This window comes from Malaclemys terrapin, chromosome 9, assembly GCF_027887155.1.
Source record: "Malaclemys terrapin pileata isolate rMalTer1 chromosome 9, rMalTer1.hap1, whole genome shotgun sequence".
In the NCBI taxonomy this organism is placed as follows: Eukaryota; Metazoa; Chordata; order Testudines; family Emydidae; genus Malaclemys; species Malaclemys terrapin.
This window is the reverse complement of record NC_071513.1, coordinates 84,566,833-84,587,703: the sequence shown is the minus strand read 5'-3', so window position 1 is coordinate 84,587,703 and position 20,871 is coordinate 84,566,833. Positions and strand designations below refer to the sequence as shown.

Below are 20,871 nucleotides of genomic sequence, written 5' to 3'. Positions count from 1 at the left end.
GAACTGGGGTACTCCTGAGCCTTCTGACCCGCCAGCCTGGACTTCCTCTCATGCTGTGCTGCTGTGACAAGCTGCAAAGCCCCCCAAACTTGCACTTTCACCAGCATTTACACAGATAGGGATTCACCCAGCTGCAGTTACATGCAGGGCTCTCTAACCACCAGCTTCCCAGCCTAGGACCCCAGAGCAGTACCATCCTGGCCTGGTCAAATCTGGTCAGTATATGGGTTTAATACCCAGTCCACCTCTCCCTCAATGTGAAGAGGACCATGCACACTTGTGGTAACCAAGCTGAGATTTTCACCAGACACCTTAGTCAAACACACATTGGTTTGGATTAAAAAATGAAATAAGTTTATTAACTACAAAAAGATAGATTTTAAGTGATTATAAGTGATAGCAAATAGATCAATGCAGATTACCTAGTAATAGCAAATAGATCAAAGCAGATTAACTAGTAAATAAACAGCAAACTGAGCTTAACATACTAGATAGATAGGATGTGAATTAGCAGATTCTCACCCTGAGTGATAAACAGGCTGGCAGATTCTTAAGGCAAAAGCTGCCTTTGCTGTGCAGCTTGGGTTTCCCAGGTTTTCATACACAGGCTAGAACTCCCTTTAGCCTGGGACCATCACTTCCCCCAGTTCAGTCTTTGTTCCTCAAGTGTTTCCAGATGTGTTGTTGTAGGGAGAGTGAGGTACCATCATGATGTCATTTCCCGCTTTAATATCTTCTTCCCACTTGCAAAAAAGCTCTTTTTCTGTAACCTGAGTGAAACAGTTCCCATTGTATAGTGCTATCTCTGAGAGATTTTCTATTGTACACTGTTCCTGGGGTAATCCTTGTGCTTGTGTGCATTTCCTCAATAAGCCATTAACATTGTTTGGCCTTTTTACTATTGTACCTGAAAGGCTGCTTGTGGGTGTTTTCAACCTCACAAAATGTTTCAGTAACACATACATAGCCAAACTTCATAACTTCATATATGATGATAGTACATACTATCCAATGAGATATTTAATGTCTAGTAGATCAACACTTTTAGACTGATCCCTCACAAGGCATACTTTGTGCAACACATATCCTAATTATATGACAGTGGTGAATAAGGGGGTACCAAGGTGTCACACCATGGAAAAACCAGGAGTCATTTGCAGTGAAAATTTCAATCATTTCTCACTCTCACACATGGTTCACTATAGAAATACTGATGTGGTTACTGTTTTCCCTATCTGCTTACTGATCTCAGGAGCCAGCAGTGCATTAATTGTGATGGATTGTAGCCTTCAGATATTCTTTGTTTTGGTCAACTATTTTTCAGCAATGTTAGTTTTATGTGCAGCTTTTATGGGGTTGTGACTCAGTAGTGTTTCAGAGAAATATTTGTTTATAATTGTTTACAATCTTTTACAGGTGGTGTTTTAATTTCTAACACTGTCACAAAATCTTTCTCTCTCTCCAAATGAGCAAACATAAAGTTCAGGCATCTTTTTTGTGTTAAAGATTTTGAGGAGTTCTGCCTCCTGATTCCCCCTTTCGTTTAACCACAGAAGGGACTGTGTAGTTGTCTCTTCACCTATTGAATTTTTTTGAGCCTGCTTGATAAGGAATCAAGAATACTGATTCAGAGGGCAGAGTATTTTTTCTATAGTTATTCATGAGTCATTGACAGCAACTATGTGTTGTATTCAATGTGTTTTGTAGCAAAAAAATTCTACTTTTTTATTTTCTAGAGATTAACAATCCTTATTTTCTTCTACCAAGGAGATCTAGAACTAAAAGTGCCTACGGACTGTATTTAGGACCACAGACTGCTGAGATATTTTAATTATACCAGATAATTTCTTTCATAGTTCTCTCCTCTGATCTGGAATTACCATTTCTAAGAGGGACAGAATAGTTCAGTCTTTGAATCTATTCCTTCCTTTGTCTCTCTGCATACTTCCTATAAAAGTGGAATCGTGGAGATGTTTTTGTTTGCTTTGCTTTGTTCTGTAGATGCTTGCCCACTAAGAACCAGCCTTAACACCACGTCATATCACATAGATCACAGAACAACTATCATATGGAAATGGCTTTTACTGTCCTCCTCTATGTTTTCCAGTAAATAGATCTCATAGATGGCATCCCTTTTTATAATTAGGTTCTATGAATAGTGTTATATACTACAGAACTGTCTTGGTCCTATGATACCAATTTCAGAATTGTACAGAACTAATGGGAGCAATAAAATTCTGGACTCCATTTTGGATTTGTTTCTCTAAGAAACAAGTCCAAGTAGTCACTTCTTAAAAGTTTGAAAGCTCTGACTTTTGCTATTAATATGAATTTGAGCATTGCCTATGTTCAAACCTGCATTTCCATTTGAAAACAAAGGTTTTTAAACTTCTCATAGCCACTGTACGAACTTGCTCCTCAGGGCAAGTCCAACATGGAAGCTTCAAGTGTATCCCTGTAGCCACTTGTGAAAGTAAAAGCACTTCATTTTTGTTGGAGCAAGAGTAGTCCTAATTATACTCTCTCGCTAAAATGCTCACCTTACTAGATGGGGTGCAGTTTTGATGTGTCCAGAGGGACAAAAGGGGGGCACCCGTCTTCCCTTTTTTTGCAGGTGGGATAGGGAAAAGAGGGAAATTCTCAAGCAGGAGCAACTGGGGCAGTGCTACATACACTCCTCCTGGTTCTCTCTCTCTCCAGCATGTGTCTCGTTCTTTCCCCCCCTTCATCCTCTAAAGGTAGGGGACTATCCCACATGGGATTCAAATGATGGAGCCTGGACCCACCTACTCCCACTGTCATTGCATAGTGGAGCTACAAGAGGCTGGATGAGTGGCTCCTCCCAGCTGGGGGAAGTGAGTGGGTGGTGCTTCAACTTGCTCTTACTGTTTTGAGTAGACATTTTGAGCTCCATTTACTGCATTGGCGAGTCACTGGTTTGACTCTGGTCCAACCCCATACTTACCCACGCTTATGTAGTGAGCTAGACCTCTTATGATGTTCAGGGTTAGACTGATCACTAAACTTTGTTTGGGGTCCAGAAGTGATTTTTCCCATATGGCAAAGTTTACAAAGTACTATGAGGGTTTTTTACCTTCTATCTGTGATCCAATTTTGGAGTTTTAAATTACATTGTTGTGACTTTGGCAGGTTCCAATGCAGTTGATGGTTTTAAAGTGTCTGACATGAAGTCCCTCTAACCCAATGTGCTGTTTAGGCATGGTCCTCAGACTTGCCTCAGACTTCCCCTTAGGTTTGTATAACCCAGGGCCGTTGGTGCCCAGCTGAAGTCCACGCTAGAAAAGCCTTGCCAGGAAGATGGGGAGAATGGTCCCCATTGGTCAAGGGTTTTAATAAAGTTGCAGCTTCAATGGTTAACCATACTAGAGCATACATGTCTCATTGTTTCTGTCTTCACATCAGCATAACATTTAAATATTTTAAAAGGAGCCACAGGTTGATGTGGCATGAGTGTATGGCTATCAAAATGCAAAGTCTGACAGTTCCAGGCATATTTAAAGGGACAGCACTGCATATGTGACTCATTGGTTGCTAAAGGTTCTGTTCAATAATGTAGTCCTTTCAACCTTATTCACATGTATCAGACAGTTCTAGCAGCTATCACTTATTATCCAAAAAAGTGAAATCTGAGCTTCTTTTATTTCAGAGTCTGACAGTTATTAGGATGGGTTTGGGTTAGAGAAGCATATCACCTTTCTTCTTATAGACTATTTCATAGACACTGCAAACATGGTCCATCTCTTTCATCACAATCTATCAGTCCCGTTACATTTACTGTATGCTTCAGCTTAACAAACTTGATGTCTGCATGTCTTTATTATTTTTTCTGTTCTGTGATCTTGCTGACAAATGCTTCATTGATAGCTTGTAGTATTCACTGGAATATTCACAGAGTTATGACATTTGGACTTAACAGGTGTTTCATTTATAGGGCATATAAGTATTCTGATACTTTAAAGGGGATTTATCTAGTTGCAGTCGTCTCTTGTCATTACTTCATGACAAAGTTGTGCTCGACTATACCTACAGTTTCACAAGAGCATCTTTTCTAAAACAAGCCATTGAATTGTCAAAATGGACAGTCAAGAAAGTGCTCTTAATTTTTAATTAGCATGGTTAGAAAATTCCCTGCCAGCAATCTCAACTGCCATTACATTAACCTGCACAAGTAGTCCCATTTCCTAGACATGATGAACTTGGTTTTCAACAGCGAGTTCAGCTTTAGACTTACTTATCTTGCAAATAAACAACAAATGTACTTTCTTTTGCTCTAAGGAAAGAAACTCAGAAGGAAGTACTAGTGCAAAGGACAAAAAAAGGTCCTGACAATGATCAGCAGTGAGTTAAACTCCATAATAATGAATGCACAGTGAATTACTCAGAATAAAAGCTACAACTTCAATTACACGAAGAGTAAAGTATCTATGAACATTTAAAGGAGCACTTCCCCAAGACAGAGAAAAGTGGGTGGGAGGGGGACTCTCTCTCTCTGCATTTAGGTGAGGGGGATTTGTGCTCCTTCTCATTGCTTAGTTCAACCCCCAGTTGTAGATCCTTATCTTTTGTGGGGCAATAAACACATTATTCCATTGCAAACCATTATTTACAGTATATCAATATAATTTTATTACCTATTTTATTTCTTTTATGAAAGTATGCTTTGGGAGAAAGTAACCTTTAGAGGCAGGATATTAAAGACCTATAAAAGTTTTAATGTAAAAATTAAAATGGATTTTCATTAGTAAAACTCACATTTCACTATAAATTATTCAGAGAAGCATTGACTAACAATAAATTATACATATGTAGATGAAAGATACATTTTACTTCTGAGATAACATTTTCTTCATTTTATTATATTGTTCATATAAAGAAACTTCATTTTATTGGTGTACTAATCTTTGGTACAGCAGGGATAAATTATGGCTTGTGCTATGAGTATTTTTAAATACAAGGTTTGTATAAATAATATATCCATAAATATCATGTTATCTATACACACACACACACACACACACACACACACACACACTTTTGAGGGCACTCACACAAGTTCCTCTTCTGTTGCTTCTTTCACTCTATCCATCTTTATGGAGAAAAGGGTGTGTCTTTCTCCTGACCAGTGCTGCAGGCCCACTCTGCAAGTCTTGCCAGCCAGTTCTGAGCTTGAGCTAATCAGTCACTTTCAGTGCCTCATCAAAGGAGGGGTCTGTAGGTCCTGTTCTGGTGGCAGCTGTCAGTCAGGATTAGCCAACTCTAAAGAGGATTATCTCAATACAGGGTTGCAATAAGGGCAGTAGAAAAGAAAGCTCTGTTTAGGTGAAAACACCACTAGAGGTATGTAATAGTCTTGCAGAAGGCCAGCACAGGGAAAGATAGAAATCCTGTGCCGAGAGATTGTTGCTTTTCTCAACTAGGCCTTTCCTATTAAGCCCACTGTAGAGGTGGTACCTTTTCCTCTCCCCTGTCAGAAGGTGAAATGTGTAGCTTCCCATGATACAGCTTGCTCAGTCAGATCCTTCTCTGTTTTCTGGGAGCCCTTTGTCAGTGGCCCAGAAACAGGGTTCTGGCCCACTGCACTGCTCAAACAGACTTGGAGGAGGATGAAGAAACTGTTCTCAGAAATAGATGCAGACCCTTTTGACTGCTCCACATGGTTTCTGCAGGAGAATGGAATATCTTCATTAAATCTGTAGACTATTATGGAAAAGGGGGACATAGTCATCCTCTTTCTGGATGTTTTCAATGGAGAGAGAACCTTTCAAGATAAAAAATTAGGTTTCAGATGCTTGTAAGGAGTTGTTGGGATTTTCCAGATACTAATGTGGCTTTTCCTAAAACACTCAGTAAGCATTACAGATTGGGCAGGATATTCATGTCCTCATTCTGTGTGTGGTAGTTTGTACAAAATCCTCTTCATTTCATTTTCTACTGTCATTATGATAGCAATAGTATTGGTTTGTATAATAAGATCAAGAATTAAGGTCACGTAGACAAACCATGCACAGAAATGAGAGCAAAGCACCTCGTAAGTAATAACTCACTTTTGTTTGCATGTTTAACCATCTGCAGAAAATAACACTCGTACACAACCCTTTCTTTCTCCTCTGTAAGTGCTACCAACGACCTCAGGAGAACACCTGTTCTCACAACCTTTTTTCCTCTACCGGTGAAACCAACGACCTCAAACCAACATCCTGTATCCTGAAAGAAACCCACAATAACATATTATTAATACATTAACAGCGCCATCCTTTGGAATAAAAATATTCATACGTTACAGGGTTCGGATGGTAACATACAATTTACAAGGGCAAAGTTCAAGTGGAATATGATGTCATCAAACCTCTGAGATGTGTCTCTGACATTATTAACAATTTTCCTGTGTTTAATTTTTGCTGAATCATGTACAATTTTACAGAAATGTTCATAACAGTGAGATATTACTTTCCTCACTAGCTTTGAGTAGCCCAGACCACATCTGTCAGAATATATGTAAGCTTGTTCTTCCATTCTCCCTCTTTATGAGCCGTTTGGCCAAATCAGAAGTACAAGTTATACACAAGCAAAGTATTTAGACATTCAGATATGATACAAAAGTATAAAACCCAAGCATACATCATGTAGAATTTATGCTCATTTATGATAGTGCGAAGTTATGGCAGGTAGGAGGCTTCCAGGCCACAAAGCAGCTGTAACTTCCCTTCATCAGAGTGGTTGCACCAATGAGCAGCAGAAGGCTTGGATGGGCCCTTGGGCACTATAAAAGAGAATCACAGCTTTCTTCATCTTCCTTTAAAAAAAAAAAAAAGTCCCTAGTCCTTTTTCTTTCAAAAAGACCGTGGAAAACATAAATGGGTGGATTTTTGGCAGGGGTAGAAGGAATGTGTGGTAGCGATGGATTTTATTTTATTTGTTTATTTATTTATTTTGGAGGAGGGGGAAGACAGGAGAATGTTTCACAAAGTTGCATGTATCTCTAAGGCAGAGGATTTTTGAAGGATCCCTTGTTAAAATTTTGTCACCAGCTGGATGAACATGATGATCCCGAACTAATTTCTGCATTCACCTGCATCATCTAGAAATTAATATAATTGTTAGACTAATGTTAATTAGTTAATATAATTGTTAGATTAATGACTGGTGAACTATCACAGAAATGTCCAAATGGAATTTTCCCCTGAATGAGTTTACCATATTTCAACATTGTGGCTAAAATAAGCACTCTGATAAGAAAGATTGATGTTTAAGAATTTTGATGGGTCAAATTTTCAATATTCAAACTGAGATTTTTCCTGCAGTCAGCAGCATATAATGAATAAGTGTACCGACTTTTAAGATTGTAGTTCACTTGTCAATATGAAAATTAGATGTTCAAATCAGTAAATTACCCTGTAATAAGCCTGTATATTATATTAAATAATACAACAGAAAGCTTGGAAAATCAATGAAGAGTTTGGAAAGTCTGTCAAGGAGATATCTGATCAACAGAAATGTTGAAATCTAACAAATATGATCTATTTCATTATTTAACACTACACCTTTTATTTTTCAAGTTATCTACCTATTTGAAGCATTATCTGGGAAGCCATTAGGCGATGGGAAGCCTCTTACCCACAAGGTAATGTACATACTGTAATTTCACCTTTCAAACTGCATCTTTATATCTAGGAAGAAAGAAGTAACTATTAGGGGGTTAATATGATACTTAATAGAAAATATTTTGACAAATCTAATTCTTTTATAGTACAGCACAAATTAGACTGATGTATATACTGTGTTGATATACACAGTTGTAGAATACAGATTGGAAACCTTGGCTTTGTATAATGTTATATTTCTCACATCCCCAGGAGATCAAAGTGAGCTTCAGGAGAGTTTCAGAGGAATAGTGCTAAGGGAGAACTACAGTCTGTCATATGTTTCAGTGAAGCTGACCACTTGAATTCTCTCTAGTCTCACTCCAAAGCCACTTGATTAGCATCTGCTTATCTCAACATTGAAGTCTTTTGCACTATTTCTTTGTTCTGCTGTCAGAAGAGAGGAAAGAAGAAATGGTGCTGTTGGTCTCCATGCACAGTCTTTCTCTTTGTCTCCTCTTAAAGAGTGGTTGAACAGAAGATAGGGTTACCATATGTCCGTTTTTTCCCGGACATGTCCGGCTTTTCGGCAATCAAACCCCCGTCCGGGGGGAATTGCCAAAAAGCTGAACATGTCCGGGAAAAATACCGGCCGGGCACTTCCTCTCCCGCAGCTGCTCTGCTCCTCCCCAGACTCAGACTTTGGCTCTGTTTAAGAGCCAAGCTGCCCGAGCCAGCGCTACCGGCTTCGGGCAGCCCCCGTGCCTTCGGACCCTGCGCCGCCGGAGCAGAGCAGCTGGAGCCGGGGAAGAGAAGTGCCCGGCCGGCGGCTGGGGTCCGGAGGCACGGGGGCTGCCCGATGCCGGTAGCGCTGACTCGGGCAGCTTGGCTCTTAAACAGAGCCGAAGTCTGAGTACGGGGAGGAGCAGAGCAGCTGGAGCCAGGGAGGAGAAGTGCCCGGCCGGGGGCGCAGGGTCCGGAGGCATAGGGGCTGCCCGAAGCCCGAGTTCTACCGGCTTCATGGTTTGCCGGGCAGCCTCCAGACCCTGCGCCCCCGGCTGGGCGCTTCCCCTCCCGGGCTCCAGCTGCGCTGGGGAAGCGCCAGCCGGGGGTGCAGGGTCTGGAGGCTGCCTGGCAAACCGTAAAGCTGGTAGCGCTCGGGCAGCCCTTTTCGCGTGGCTGGGAGGGAGGAGGGGGAGTTAGGGCGGGGACTTTGGGGAAGGGGCGGTGAAAGGGCGGAGTTGGGGCGGGTGCCGGGGTTGGGAAAGGGGCGGGGCCAGGGTGGGGAAGGGGCGGGGCTAGGGCCCATGGAGTGTCCTCTTTTTTTATTTTTTAACTATGGTAACCCTAACAGAAGACATTATCTTGGAGACTTAACCTTGTTTCGTCTCGCCACTTTCTTCCCGGCAGTATAAGAAGGGCCTTGCAGGCAGTGGAGTAGACATCATGCAGCTCTGTAGTTGTAGCATTTTTGGGCAAGAGGCACAGGTGCTCCTTCTCTTCCTTTATGCTGCTTTATATTTATTTTTCCTTCAGACTTTCAAGCGACTCATCAAGCTTTGGTTTTCCTGCAACGTAACAGACTATGCTCTTAATGGATTATTATATTAATCTTGTAGGAAATTAACTTCTGTAATGCTATACACTTAAATAAAATAGTTCTGGGGCTAAGACAACCATAACAGGAATTTCAAAAAATCCAGTTGTTGAATGGTAATAATGTATGTCACATTTTTTTTAGTGGATCATCACTGTCTTTTAATGTAGCATGATTCCTCCTATATGGATCTATCTGGCATAAACAATCAAGTGTTTTCTCTTTGTATTTTAGACAGAGATCACCGAAATTGCCCTTGATCAGAAGGGACTTACAAATGAAAGAAAAATTGTTTTTATTGATAAAAACAGAGATCTTTATATTACTTCTGTGAAGAGATTTGGGAAAGAACAGAAAATTATCAAAATTGGTAAGAACCAAGCCAAAATTACAGTAATCTGCATTCTGGCAGCACACATATTTTGTCTACAACAGGAGTGTTGGAAGCTCTATTATTTGATTAATTTAAAACTTCACTTGAAAGAACACTAAGGAATATGTTGTAGGGTACAATTCTGCTGTGGCTACTTGGGATGAATAAAATGAACTGATGTCATTTCCATTTCTAACTTCTGTGGTATCCAGCCACACTGAATAAACACATTACTTGCGTATTTTTTTATTATGCTCAGAAGTTAAATAGGTAAGTTTTTGACATTTAAACTGTCATCACTACATTTCAGAGTGAAGAGCGCAAAGAGAATTATGAGAGAAGCCCACATGTCCCTTAGAGCTGTTGTGTATATATGCTGTCTGCCTGCAGATTCTGAAAGTACTTGATTCAGAAGTTTCAGAGTAACAGCCGTGTTAGTCTGTATCCGCAAAAAGAAGAACAGGAGTACTTGTGGCACCTTAGAGACTAACAAATTTATTAGAGCATAAGCTTTCGTGGACTACAGCCCACTTCTTCAGTATGCATCCGAAGAAGTGGGCTGTAGTCCACGAAAGCTTATGCTCTAATAAATTTGTTAGTCTCTAAGGTACCACAAGTACTCCTGTTCTTCTTTTTGATTCAGAAGGTTTTCTTCACAACCTCCAGCACTAGAAACATAATATTATTAAATAAAAAGTGAAGTTCTGGAGAAAGTGATGTGGTCATCCAATAACCGCCCAACCTGTATTCTGGTCACTTATATTCATTTTGAACCTTGCCCTCCAAAATACAGTGTATGAACTGCCTCTGTAGTTTGTTCAGAAACAGTTAAAGAATAGACACTGCTCCCAGACTTGTGAATGTTTCAGTTAACAACAGTTGACAGTTAAGGCAATAAACAAAACTGAGCTATTTTGGCTCCATATATGTTAGAAATGGGAATATAAATGTCAGAAAAAGACAGAATAGGGAAAATTATTTACTATAATTAAAGTTTTTAAGAATAAATTGCAACTCATGCAGGAATAAAAATAAAACCTGCTTTTTTAAAGTAGTTGTTGATGACCTGTAAGGATAGCAAAATTCCAAGAATGTTTACATTTTTTGTGTTTATTGTGCATGTGCAAATACGTAATATTTGTTTATCTTTAAATTAAGGAACAATGGCACACACTTTGGCTTGGAATGACACATCCAACATACTTTGTGGACTCCAAGATACACGTTTTACAGTCTGGTACTATCCCAATACAGTTTATGTAGATAAAGATCTCCTGCCAAAAACACTGTATGAAAAAGATGCAAGGTAATGTATATTTTTACTCAGAATAATATTGCTGGATTTTTGTAAATACTGTGTTGAATTTTTCACTCAAATAATTCTTTACAAAGAAGGGTGTTAATTTAGCCACTTGAAATAGATGACAGTTGCTACCTTCAGAATTCCTGCTACATCACTATTTCTGGATTAGGAAAGGTTTAACCAAAGGTGTTAGCCATTCAAGGTGTGTACTATAAAGCTTTTTAAAAATGAATAAATGATAACTGTTTGAGGCAGAACACATAAGCACCTGAAAAGGGATGGACTTAAGCATGTGCTTTAAAGTTCCTATGCGCATTGGGGTCATAGTGCTAATTACTGTGGGAATCCCATTGCCTTCTTTTGGACTACTCGCAATAATTCGTGTTTGCAGGATTAGGCCCTTAGATCACAAATCAGTAACCAAATACTCTTTTCCAAAAACCTGTCTTTACGTATAGTTCTTTTAACATTCATGGTTCTCCATAACAGTGCTAAACTTGAGCATCAGCATGGTAAACAAGGCCCTAAATGTCATATATCACTTAATAAAACAGGGCATATGAAGGGTTCTGGAGCATCTAGTCTGCCTCAGATTTTCCCTGACCTCCTGTAAGAGGTATTTAAAATTTTCCAGCTTTGTGCCTTATTCATCAAAAATTGCTTTGTATTGGTGGGTTCTAATAAGTAATCCTTTGCACTTCTTTAGAAACTTCTATTCAAGCTTCTCAAAACGTTTTATAAACAATGATATATTTAACCTTACAACTCCCTATTAATTCTCCCATCTGAAGAGAAAAGTAGCACATATCTTCATTTTACAAATGGGAGAATTGAGACACTGTGGCATTAAGTGATTTGCCATAATGTATCAGTGGCAAAGTCAGAAAAAAAACCCAGGTCTCTTGACTCCAGGTGCTATGCTCTTACCATTGTATAATGTTCCTTCCCTTTTAATAAATAATTCAATTAGGTTAAAATATTTGTTTTTTTTTAAATTACTTCCAATATTTTGATCCAAGTTCATTCTAGATAACAACTGAAAATATTGTAACCACCTTCCCTGCCGGATATCACTGCAAATAGTGTGATACACCAGTCCCCTTTAGATGTTTGGTACAATGAGCTCAAGAGCAAACACAGTAGGTGCTCCAACCACTAGCATATAGAAACTCTAGCACTAAGTTGGTTCCTATCAAACACTCACATACATTAGGTAACTGTGGTTCCTTTATTTGACAATTATAAGAAGAATAAACCAACAGTTTCTAATTCAGCCTAATATAAGTGTAATGAGATAAGAGTCTTGCCGGGACCCCTGCACACTGTTGTCCTGATTTTAGACTGCGGCTTTGTGACCTCCTGCAGGTATTGCTGGTCCCTTTCAAGAGAGTATGGCTCTGCCCAGGTCTTAGCCTTCCTGTACAGATCCCAGGATGCTTGCTTCCCAGCCTTCTCTCCTCAGTCAGCTACCAGGCTGTTGTCTCTGGCATATTGCTCTTGCTTTCACTCAGCCTCCAGATTTCTTGATTCTAGTCCTCTCTGAGCTCTGATTGTATTTCTTTCCTGTGCTGGAGGGATTATGGAACCCTTTACAGGCTGGATTTTGAATTGGGTAACGCATTACTGAGCTAGTAGATTTGTTACAATATATTTGGCCCAGAACTAATTTAAAAGACAAATTACTTTTTTTCTAGGGTGTAATCACATAAATACAAAAGCTCAAATCTTAATCAGACTTTTCTTTAAAAACATTTTGCCTTTATGTTTTAAAAAATATAGTAGTTAATTGATATGTTACAGCATTTCTGTATTGTCAGTGAAAAATATCAAACTATTTATTTATTTTTCTCTGAAACATTCATAGTTATCTAAGTATAACTTTCGGATTTCAAGTCATTTTCTGCAGTCTCTGGGAATAGCTCTACAAAATAATAAAAAAACAATTCACTAAGAAGCACAGTTCACTGTTTTCCTCTTCTTACAATAATCCTTGATATTAAATCATTCTCACTCTCCCCAAGGTGCTTTTTATTTCATAGTTAAACTTCAAGACTCAGTACAGCCCAGAGCTTTTTATCCACATTTGTATGTGCAATTTCAACAGTTAAATGTGCAAATTGGGCATTTTTGCAAATACCCAAATTGTATTTCCACTTGCAGTGGTTGCACATGACAGTGTACATGTACAATTTTGCATCCAAATACTATATTCCAACTTTTAAAAATATGACCAAAAGTTGTTTTAGATTTAAACTCCATTGCACATATCTATTTAGTTGAATTTACAATAACTATTTAGATGTTTCTGTTCTGTTTGAAAACAAAGTTAAGAAAAATGTATCAATAACTCTTATCTAATTTGAAAATCACTAATAGCTTTAAACTCCAACCATTATTTTCAATGAGAAAAAAAAATTAACGTGTTTTACTTGACTTTCTTTCAACAGCGAATTTAGCAAAAATCCCCAGATAGTACGTTTTGTGGGAAATCAAGTAACGATCAGAAGAGCTGATGGCTCACTTATTCATCTCAATATATCACCTTATCCAGCTATTCTTCATGAGTATGTTAGCAGTTCAAAATGGGAAGATGCAGTCAGATTGTGTCGCTTTGTTAAGGTAATTTTTAATACTCTACAGTATTCTCATAAATTACATTTGTTGCCTTTGTTTATATTTTCAAACAATATGTAGTAATAGTAATTATATATGTAAATGTTCTAACCTATTTTCTTTCTTCAAGCTGTTTCTTTACCTTATAGTGGTTTCTTATTATTTTAGGCTGATCCAGAAAACACTTACACATGTGATTAATTTTACTGATGCAAATAGTCCAAATGATTTCAGTGGGACTATTCACAAAAGTGGAGCTAGTAATGAGCATAAATGTTGTCTGGACTAGACTCTTACATAGCCAATTTTGTAAAAATGTTCTGTTCCACATCTAGTTACCTACAATCTTTTTTAAAAAACATTTCTTCCCTTTCATTTTCTTTTTCCTCACTTTCTTTCTGATAATTTAGACAACAACAGCAGATGAGGTGAGTGTAGTAATATACTTTTTTTAAAAGGCATTTTTCCTCCCCCCATTAACACTTATAAAGGAATTTTATCTTCTTATATATGGTTATCATGATTTATAAACAAAACTGTATCTTAAAAATGTTTTCTCTATTTTCTATATTATTTGAATTGAGTGGTCAATATACATATTGAGCTAATTTGGGATATATTGTGATGTTTATATTGAGTTGTTTCCCTTATCTGAAGGTGGATACAAATGTTTTTATTCCAGTATTTGGCAGTTGAGAATTGGCATTTATAATTTCAAATGTAGCACTGACAGAAATTACACTGTGTAATTTCAGTGCACCACTTCTTAAGAGCCTGTGACTCTTATTTGCATCTTTTTGTAATTTTTTTAAAATACCGGGAAAGCACACATGCACTTATACCATCTATATTGAGTGGTAATACTGTATGTATAATATCCTTTCCACAGAAGTATAGTTATAGCTTCCAAGTCAGGGAGGTTTTTAGCATTTATAACTTTTCATGATTGCTTACTATCTTCAGGGATGGATTGCATTCAATGATTTTAGGGTACTTAAAAGATAAATTGGTTAAAAGTTGCAAAGATCTTTCCTTCCTACCTTCTCTGGCTACCATCCCCTTTCACCTTCCTACTCCCTTTCATCAATCTTTCCTCCGCTGCCCTTACCTGCCTACAGATAAGCAAGACAAGGTGGATAAGGTAATATTGTTTATTGGTGAAAGAGACAAGCTTTGGAGCTTACACAGCTTGAAGAAGAGCTCTGTGTAAGCTCAAAAACTCTTCTCTTTCACCAACAGAAGTTGGTCCAATAAAAGATATTACCTCACCTACCTTGTGTCTCTAACATCCTGGGACCACACAGCTACAACAACACTACATACTAGAGATGAGCATGGTTTTTCTACTAAGAATGGCTGTAAAATAGGGGTTTTTTGTTTACATTGTGTTTCGAAACTTGAATTGAGGGAGGATCTGGGTTTTTTTAACAACCAATGTGATTAAAAATACCTCACAGTTCTTCTTTGATTGTTTGCTCATGTCCATTCCAGTGTAGGTGTGCATGTGCTGCATGCACCAGCGCCAAAAGTTTTTCCCCTAATGGTATTCAGGGGGTCAACTCTGGTGCCCCCTGGAATGGCGCCCTCATGACGCAGCACATACACACCTGCCAACCTGTCACCCCCTCAGTTCCTTCTTACTAGGGATGTAAAATGGTTATCTGGTAAGCATTAGTCTTACCAGTTAACTGACCCTAACTGTTAAACCCCAGCCCTGGGGCCACCTGGAGCAGCCCCAGGGCTGGCCGGAGCAGCCCCAGGTGCAGCAGCCCAGCCCCTCTCCCTTTAATTGGCTAATTAAATAACATAATTTTAATTGTTTAAGTGGTTAACTTTTTAAACAGATATTTACATCCGTACTTCTTATCACCTGTGATGGTTGCTGGAACGCTGTTTGTCTCTTGCTTTGCTTTGCAAGTGATACTCCTTAGTGGATCTTTATCCTGTAAATAGATTGTAAATCATTAGAATTAGAATAAGTTAGCAAGTAGTTAGATAACTTAGAGTAGTTAGTAAGATCCTGCCCTGAGGGGCTATCCCACCCAGGAATCTGTGACATGCCTTGGTCCGAGGGCTTCAAACAGTGTGCGGCATGCCACAAACCCATACTGGTAAGTGACCCGCACGACAGCTGTCTAAAGTGCTTGGGCGAGGGCCACATTCAGGAACGGTGCCAGATTTGTAAGAACTTTAAGCCCAGGACAAAAAAGGAGAGAGATAACAGATTCAAATGCCTTCTCATAGAGGCAGCACTTCACCAGTCATCGGAGTGGCAGCCTGAATCGGCACCGAGTACCTCATCGGTCAGGAGTGCCCCAGTCTCCTTCAGAGAGGCACAGCATGATTCGAGATCCGCGACACCGATGAAAGACACTACACCTTCCGGCTAGCAAGAAGTCAGCACCAGCCACCCGGCACCACTCCCCATCACTGGTGCTGAAAAAGAAACCGAAGAAGTCAGACCGGGGGCCCTCTCCGCAAAGACAAAGGCCACAGAGAGAATGAGACTGATGCCAGGCCACTCTCGGACATCCATAGAACACTCAGCACCAGTGACTCTGGCCCCGGGATGAGGTCTGTTGAGCCAGTTTCCCATGGACTACCTACCTAGGTAAAGCCACAGAGGGGATACATTCACCAGAGCCATGTGAGGCAGTGAGGAGTCTCCATGCCCTTCCAGTGCTGCCATCTCCCCCAAGTCATCGACTCTTAGGGACAGCTCTGGCATCACATGACCTCTCAGCACGGAGGCAAGTGCCAGTTCTGAGCAAGTCAGCAATAAGGGTGTGGCATCCTCATGGCAGAACTTGACTCCACTGGACCGCTCGCCACAGCAGCACCATTCACCACTGCGGCACCAATGAGCACCGCGCTGCCATGGTACCCAGGAGTGGGTCCTCTGGCTCTGGTTCAGAGGCTGACTCATACGCCTCCCGGAGGACAAGGCACCGAGCTGACCATAGGCATTCTGCAGCTGTAGCATAAGGGCTAGTTCCATCAGCATAGCCACCAGCTCAATGGCAAATACCACTCCAGTGGCTGATGTGGAACCTGTAGGCGGTCCAACCATTCCAAGGTTCCCACACAGGATGGTCCCACTCGGTGCCGTCAGAGGTGAGAGCCCCCCCACCTTCCTCCTCGGAAAGGGGTTTGATCCCAGGAGCTGAGATCACCGATGTGCAGGATATCCCCTCAGGAGACCCACCGGCAACAGAAGACATACAAGGTGCAGTGCCAGTGAAAGCCTCATCATCTTCCTCCCCAGATGAGGCAGTGGCAGGAATGGCCATCGCACCCATGCAAGATGACTATAGAGCTTTTGTGTTGTGTGGCTCAAAACCTGGGCATACAGGTTGAAGAGATCACAGAATCAGTTCCTGCCCTGGTGGACATTCTACCACCCTTGGGGCTGGCACGAGTGGCCCTGCCCTTCAATGAGGACCTCTTGCAGCCCATAAGAGTTCTGTGGCAAATCTCTGCATCCTTCCAGCCCACAGCAAAGCAGGTGGAAAGTAAATACTTTGTACCCCCCAAGGGGTATGAGTATCTCTACACCCATCCCCCACCAGATCCTAGTCATTGTGGCTGCTTACAAGTGAGAGAGACAGGCAAAAAGAGCCATCACCCAAGGCAAAAGAGGCCAGGAAACTGGATTTATTAGGCAGGAAGGTGTACTCTACAAGGGGCCTCCAGATGAGAATATCAAACCATCAGGTACTCCTAGGTCACTATGATTTTAATTCCTGGTCAGCCATGATGAAATTTAAGGAACTCCTACCGTCAGGGTCCAGAACTGAATTCATGGCCCTTGTAGAGGAGGGTAAGGCAGTGGCCAAAGCATCCTTCCAGGTAGTCTTAGGGTACATCTACACTACAGCGGGGAGTCGATTTAAGATACGCAAATTCAGCTACGTGAATAGCGTAGCTGAATTCGACGTATTGCAGCTGACTTACTCCGTTGTGAGGACGGCGGCAAAATCGACTTCTGCCGCTTTTTGTCGGCGGCGCTTACTACCACCTCCGCTGGTGGAGTTAGAGCGCCGATTCGGGGATCGATTGTCGCGTCCCGATGGGACGCGATAAATCGATCCCCGAGAGGTCGATTTCTACCCGCCGATTCAGGCGGGTAGTATAGACCAGACCTAAGATGCAGCGGCTACAGCTGCCCAAGCCATGGACACAGCAGTAGTCATGAGGCAGAGCTCTTGGCTTCAGTCCTCTGGACTACTTCACGAGGTCCAGCAAACTATCCAGGACCTACTATTCGAGGGGAATTCCCTTTTCTTAGGCCAAGGTTTATGTTTGTTTTTTAAGGTAATAAAGGACAAGTGTAGGAAGGATGTTAGGCCCTGATCATGCAAACTTTTAGAATAACTTTACACACTTTACTGACCTCAGTGGGACTATTCAGGTTTGTAAAGTTACATGCAGAAGTATTTGTACAAAAGGGCTGAGCATTAAGTTTGGACAATATCTAATGTGTGTGCATACTGCGTTTTAATCAGGTTTCACTCTCATACTGCTTCTAAGGGCCTGTCTACACTCGTATAAAAGGTGTATTTTAAAAGGTATTAGAGAACATGTTTTGATTAACATGTTAAAAACTCAATTTCCTCCTAGGCTTTACCTGGACTAGCTAATGTATTTAAAATTATATTTGCCATGTCTAAACTAGTTTGTTAAAATGTGTTAACACATGTTAACTAATATGTTTTAAATACATATCTTTTTATATTACTAGTGTGATCAGGCTCTAAGCATGAAGTGAAAGGAGAGAGAAGAGGAAAGATCAAAATGAGCCAGAATGTTAGGATTTTCTTCAACTTTTTTCCTGATTATATTTCTGTTGACTCTTTAATAAAATTACAGTCATGAAATTGAAATAAAGGAAAACCGAAGTGTTATAAAATTCTCATAATTACAAATAGTTTTAAAAAAATTAGCAGCCTTTTCTGGAAATCCACTAAAATACAATAGGAATAAATAGAAAAGAGAACTCTTTAAAACTATTTTCTTTTCATTGATTTGTTCGTCTATTTGTTTTGCTATCCGGTATTTTCTTCTTTCTCCTTCATTTACATACAGGATCAGAGTAGCCGGGATTGATAAATTTATATATTCACTGTTATTGAGAAATAATAGTACAAAGATTAGGCATATCTCTGAACTCTGGCTCAAAGTCATTGTTAGCAGATCACAGTACAGGAATTTTCATACTGCATAATTATTGAGAAGTAACCATACAATGATTATGATATTAAGACACACACACATGCACACACAACTAGACTATAGGGATCTGCACAACTGAGATAAATTATACAGTTGTGTATCAGTACATCATTTTCAGTAGCTGAACAGCATCCCTGCACTCTGGCTGAGAAAAAGTGCGTTTTCATATCATATAAAATTAAAGATGTTTTAGCATTTTTATTTTGTCTTATTTTTAGGATCAAACCATGTGGGCATGCTTAGCTGCTATGGCAGTTGCTAATAAGGACATGACAACAGCAGAAATAGCCTATGCATCAATCGGTGATGTAAGTAGATGAGATTTAACTATTTTTTAACTAAATGATTGCAATGCTAATTTTATTAGTGTATTTCTCCAGTTAAACCATCACACTTTGTTTTAACAGATTGACAAAGTTCAGTACATCAATTCTATCAAGGAACTTCCATCAAAAGAATCAAGAATGGCTCATATACTGCTGTTCAGTGGAAATATACAAGATGCTGAAATGCTTCTTCTTCAAGCAGGCCTTATTTATCAAGCTATTCAAGTCAACATTAACCTTTATAATTGGGATAGGTAATAGTTCTCTCAACATACCATAGCTGCTACCATTAATAATCTTACTAAGATTAAGTTTTAAATGTTCAGAGAATTAGACACTTAATTGACTAATCTATTAACCATAGTTGCCTGGACCCTGAGAAACGTTGAATTAAATCATATATCATGATGATATACAGAGTAAGCAAAAGGATGGTGCTCAAAGAATGTCTCTCTTCCCACAACAGGATTTTGGGAATAGGTTAGGTAGAACTCCCCCACTAGCATGGAAACCATTTTCCCCGACCATGACAACAATATGTTTAGGCCCCTTTACTATTAATTGGGCAGAAGCCCCCAATCTCCCTTCACCATGGCTGATTGTGGGTACAAAATTAGAGGTCCCTTTAAAAATGTGGCACTTCATGTCCCTGTAGAGAGAAAATTGGACCTCTCTGTATGCCAACTTTTCCACTATAACAAATTTAGAAAAAATGCTTACTCAGCTCCAAGTTCAGATTCTCATGCCACATCTGTTCAGCATCCAAATAATCATTTGAAAGTTAGAGATAAATAAAGTTTGTCTACGCTCAAATAAAGTGGAAGTAGTAGTTCCTAAATGTAATGGGGAAAATTTGCCTTCCTTACAGCTTTAGATTTAGGTAGCATTTTAACTCATAAAGGACTCATGGTCTAAATATTGCTTCAAATATGCATTATTGGTTCTGGCTGCTTAAAGTAATTAATATAGTTGGGTGCATCTATCTATTAAAATAATATGTAAATGCAGCATTAGTATATTTCCTGTAATTCTCTTTCTGTATCATCATTTAACACTGTTATTTTTAACAGGGATGAAAGTTCAGATACTATGAACTGCTTAATTTGGTTCCTAACACAAAGCCGTATTTGATATCAACTTTAATTTCAGTTTAGTATTGTGCATTCTGAGTTTCTCAGGGTCCAGGCAACTATGGTTAATAGATTAGTCAATTAAGTGTCTAAATGAAGGTAAAATGAGAAATTAGCAAACCACCTTTCAATCTGAATTAAGTTTTCTTTTGGAAATATTCTTTATGGGGAAAACTCAAACAATTAAAGTATGTTGCCTAATGGGCTTCATTAATGCTAAGGATTACATGTAAATTAATTTAGAAACTTTATTTTTTCTGGCAAGCACATATATCGATCTGTGTTTTGCTGATGTTGCCAAGAATGTCTTATCTGGAAAACAATTAATAAAACATTCTAAGATATTTAAATTTAATTTTATATCACTCCAAAGAAAACAAATATAAACAAATAGACGTATCATAATAATGCAATGGCTGCTTAGCTTCCCGTTTTTAGGGTGTTCTAAAAGTGGTCATTTGCATGTGCTATATGTGTTCAAGTAGATGCTCTCCAAGAGCCAAGACATTTTTTTTTAATTCATAGCTATAATAATTTCACTAAAAGTTAATTTTTTTACCCTTTCTTACTGACAGTAATATACTCAAAAGTAAAAGAGGGTGTATTTTTTCAATTACTTAAAAAAAATCCTGTTGTCACATTTCTATAATGTGATTAGGTTGTCAACAGAAAAATGTTAATTATATATCATAAACT

The 20,871-nt window shown here is 39.3% G+C and overlaps 1 protein-coding gene across 2 annotated transcripts in view; it reads left to right on the top strand.

Annotated features, from left to right (window-relative positions):
• The window catches only part of IFT80 (intraflagellar transport 80), a 164,846-nt gene that overhangs the window by 131,053 nt on the left and 12,922 nt on the right, over nt 1-20,871 (top strand). For both annotated transcript variants that reach the window (XM_054040369.1, XM_054040370.1), the window contains 6 exons: nt 7,578-7,642; nt 9,433-9,568; nt 10,730-10,877; nt 13,322-13,493; nt 18,938-19,027; nt 19,127-19,299. In XM_054040369.1, the coding sequence (XP_053896344.1) occupies nt 7,578-7,642; nt 9,433-9,568; nt 10,730-10,877; nt 13,322-13,493; nt 18,938-19,027; nt 19,127-19,299 (784 nt within the window). The remainder of the gene's footprint in view (nt 1-7,577; nt 7,643-9,432; nt 9,569-10,729; nt 10,878-13,321; nt 13,494-18,937; nt 19,028-19,126; nt 19,300-20,871) is intronic.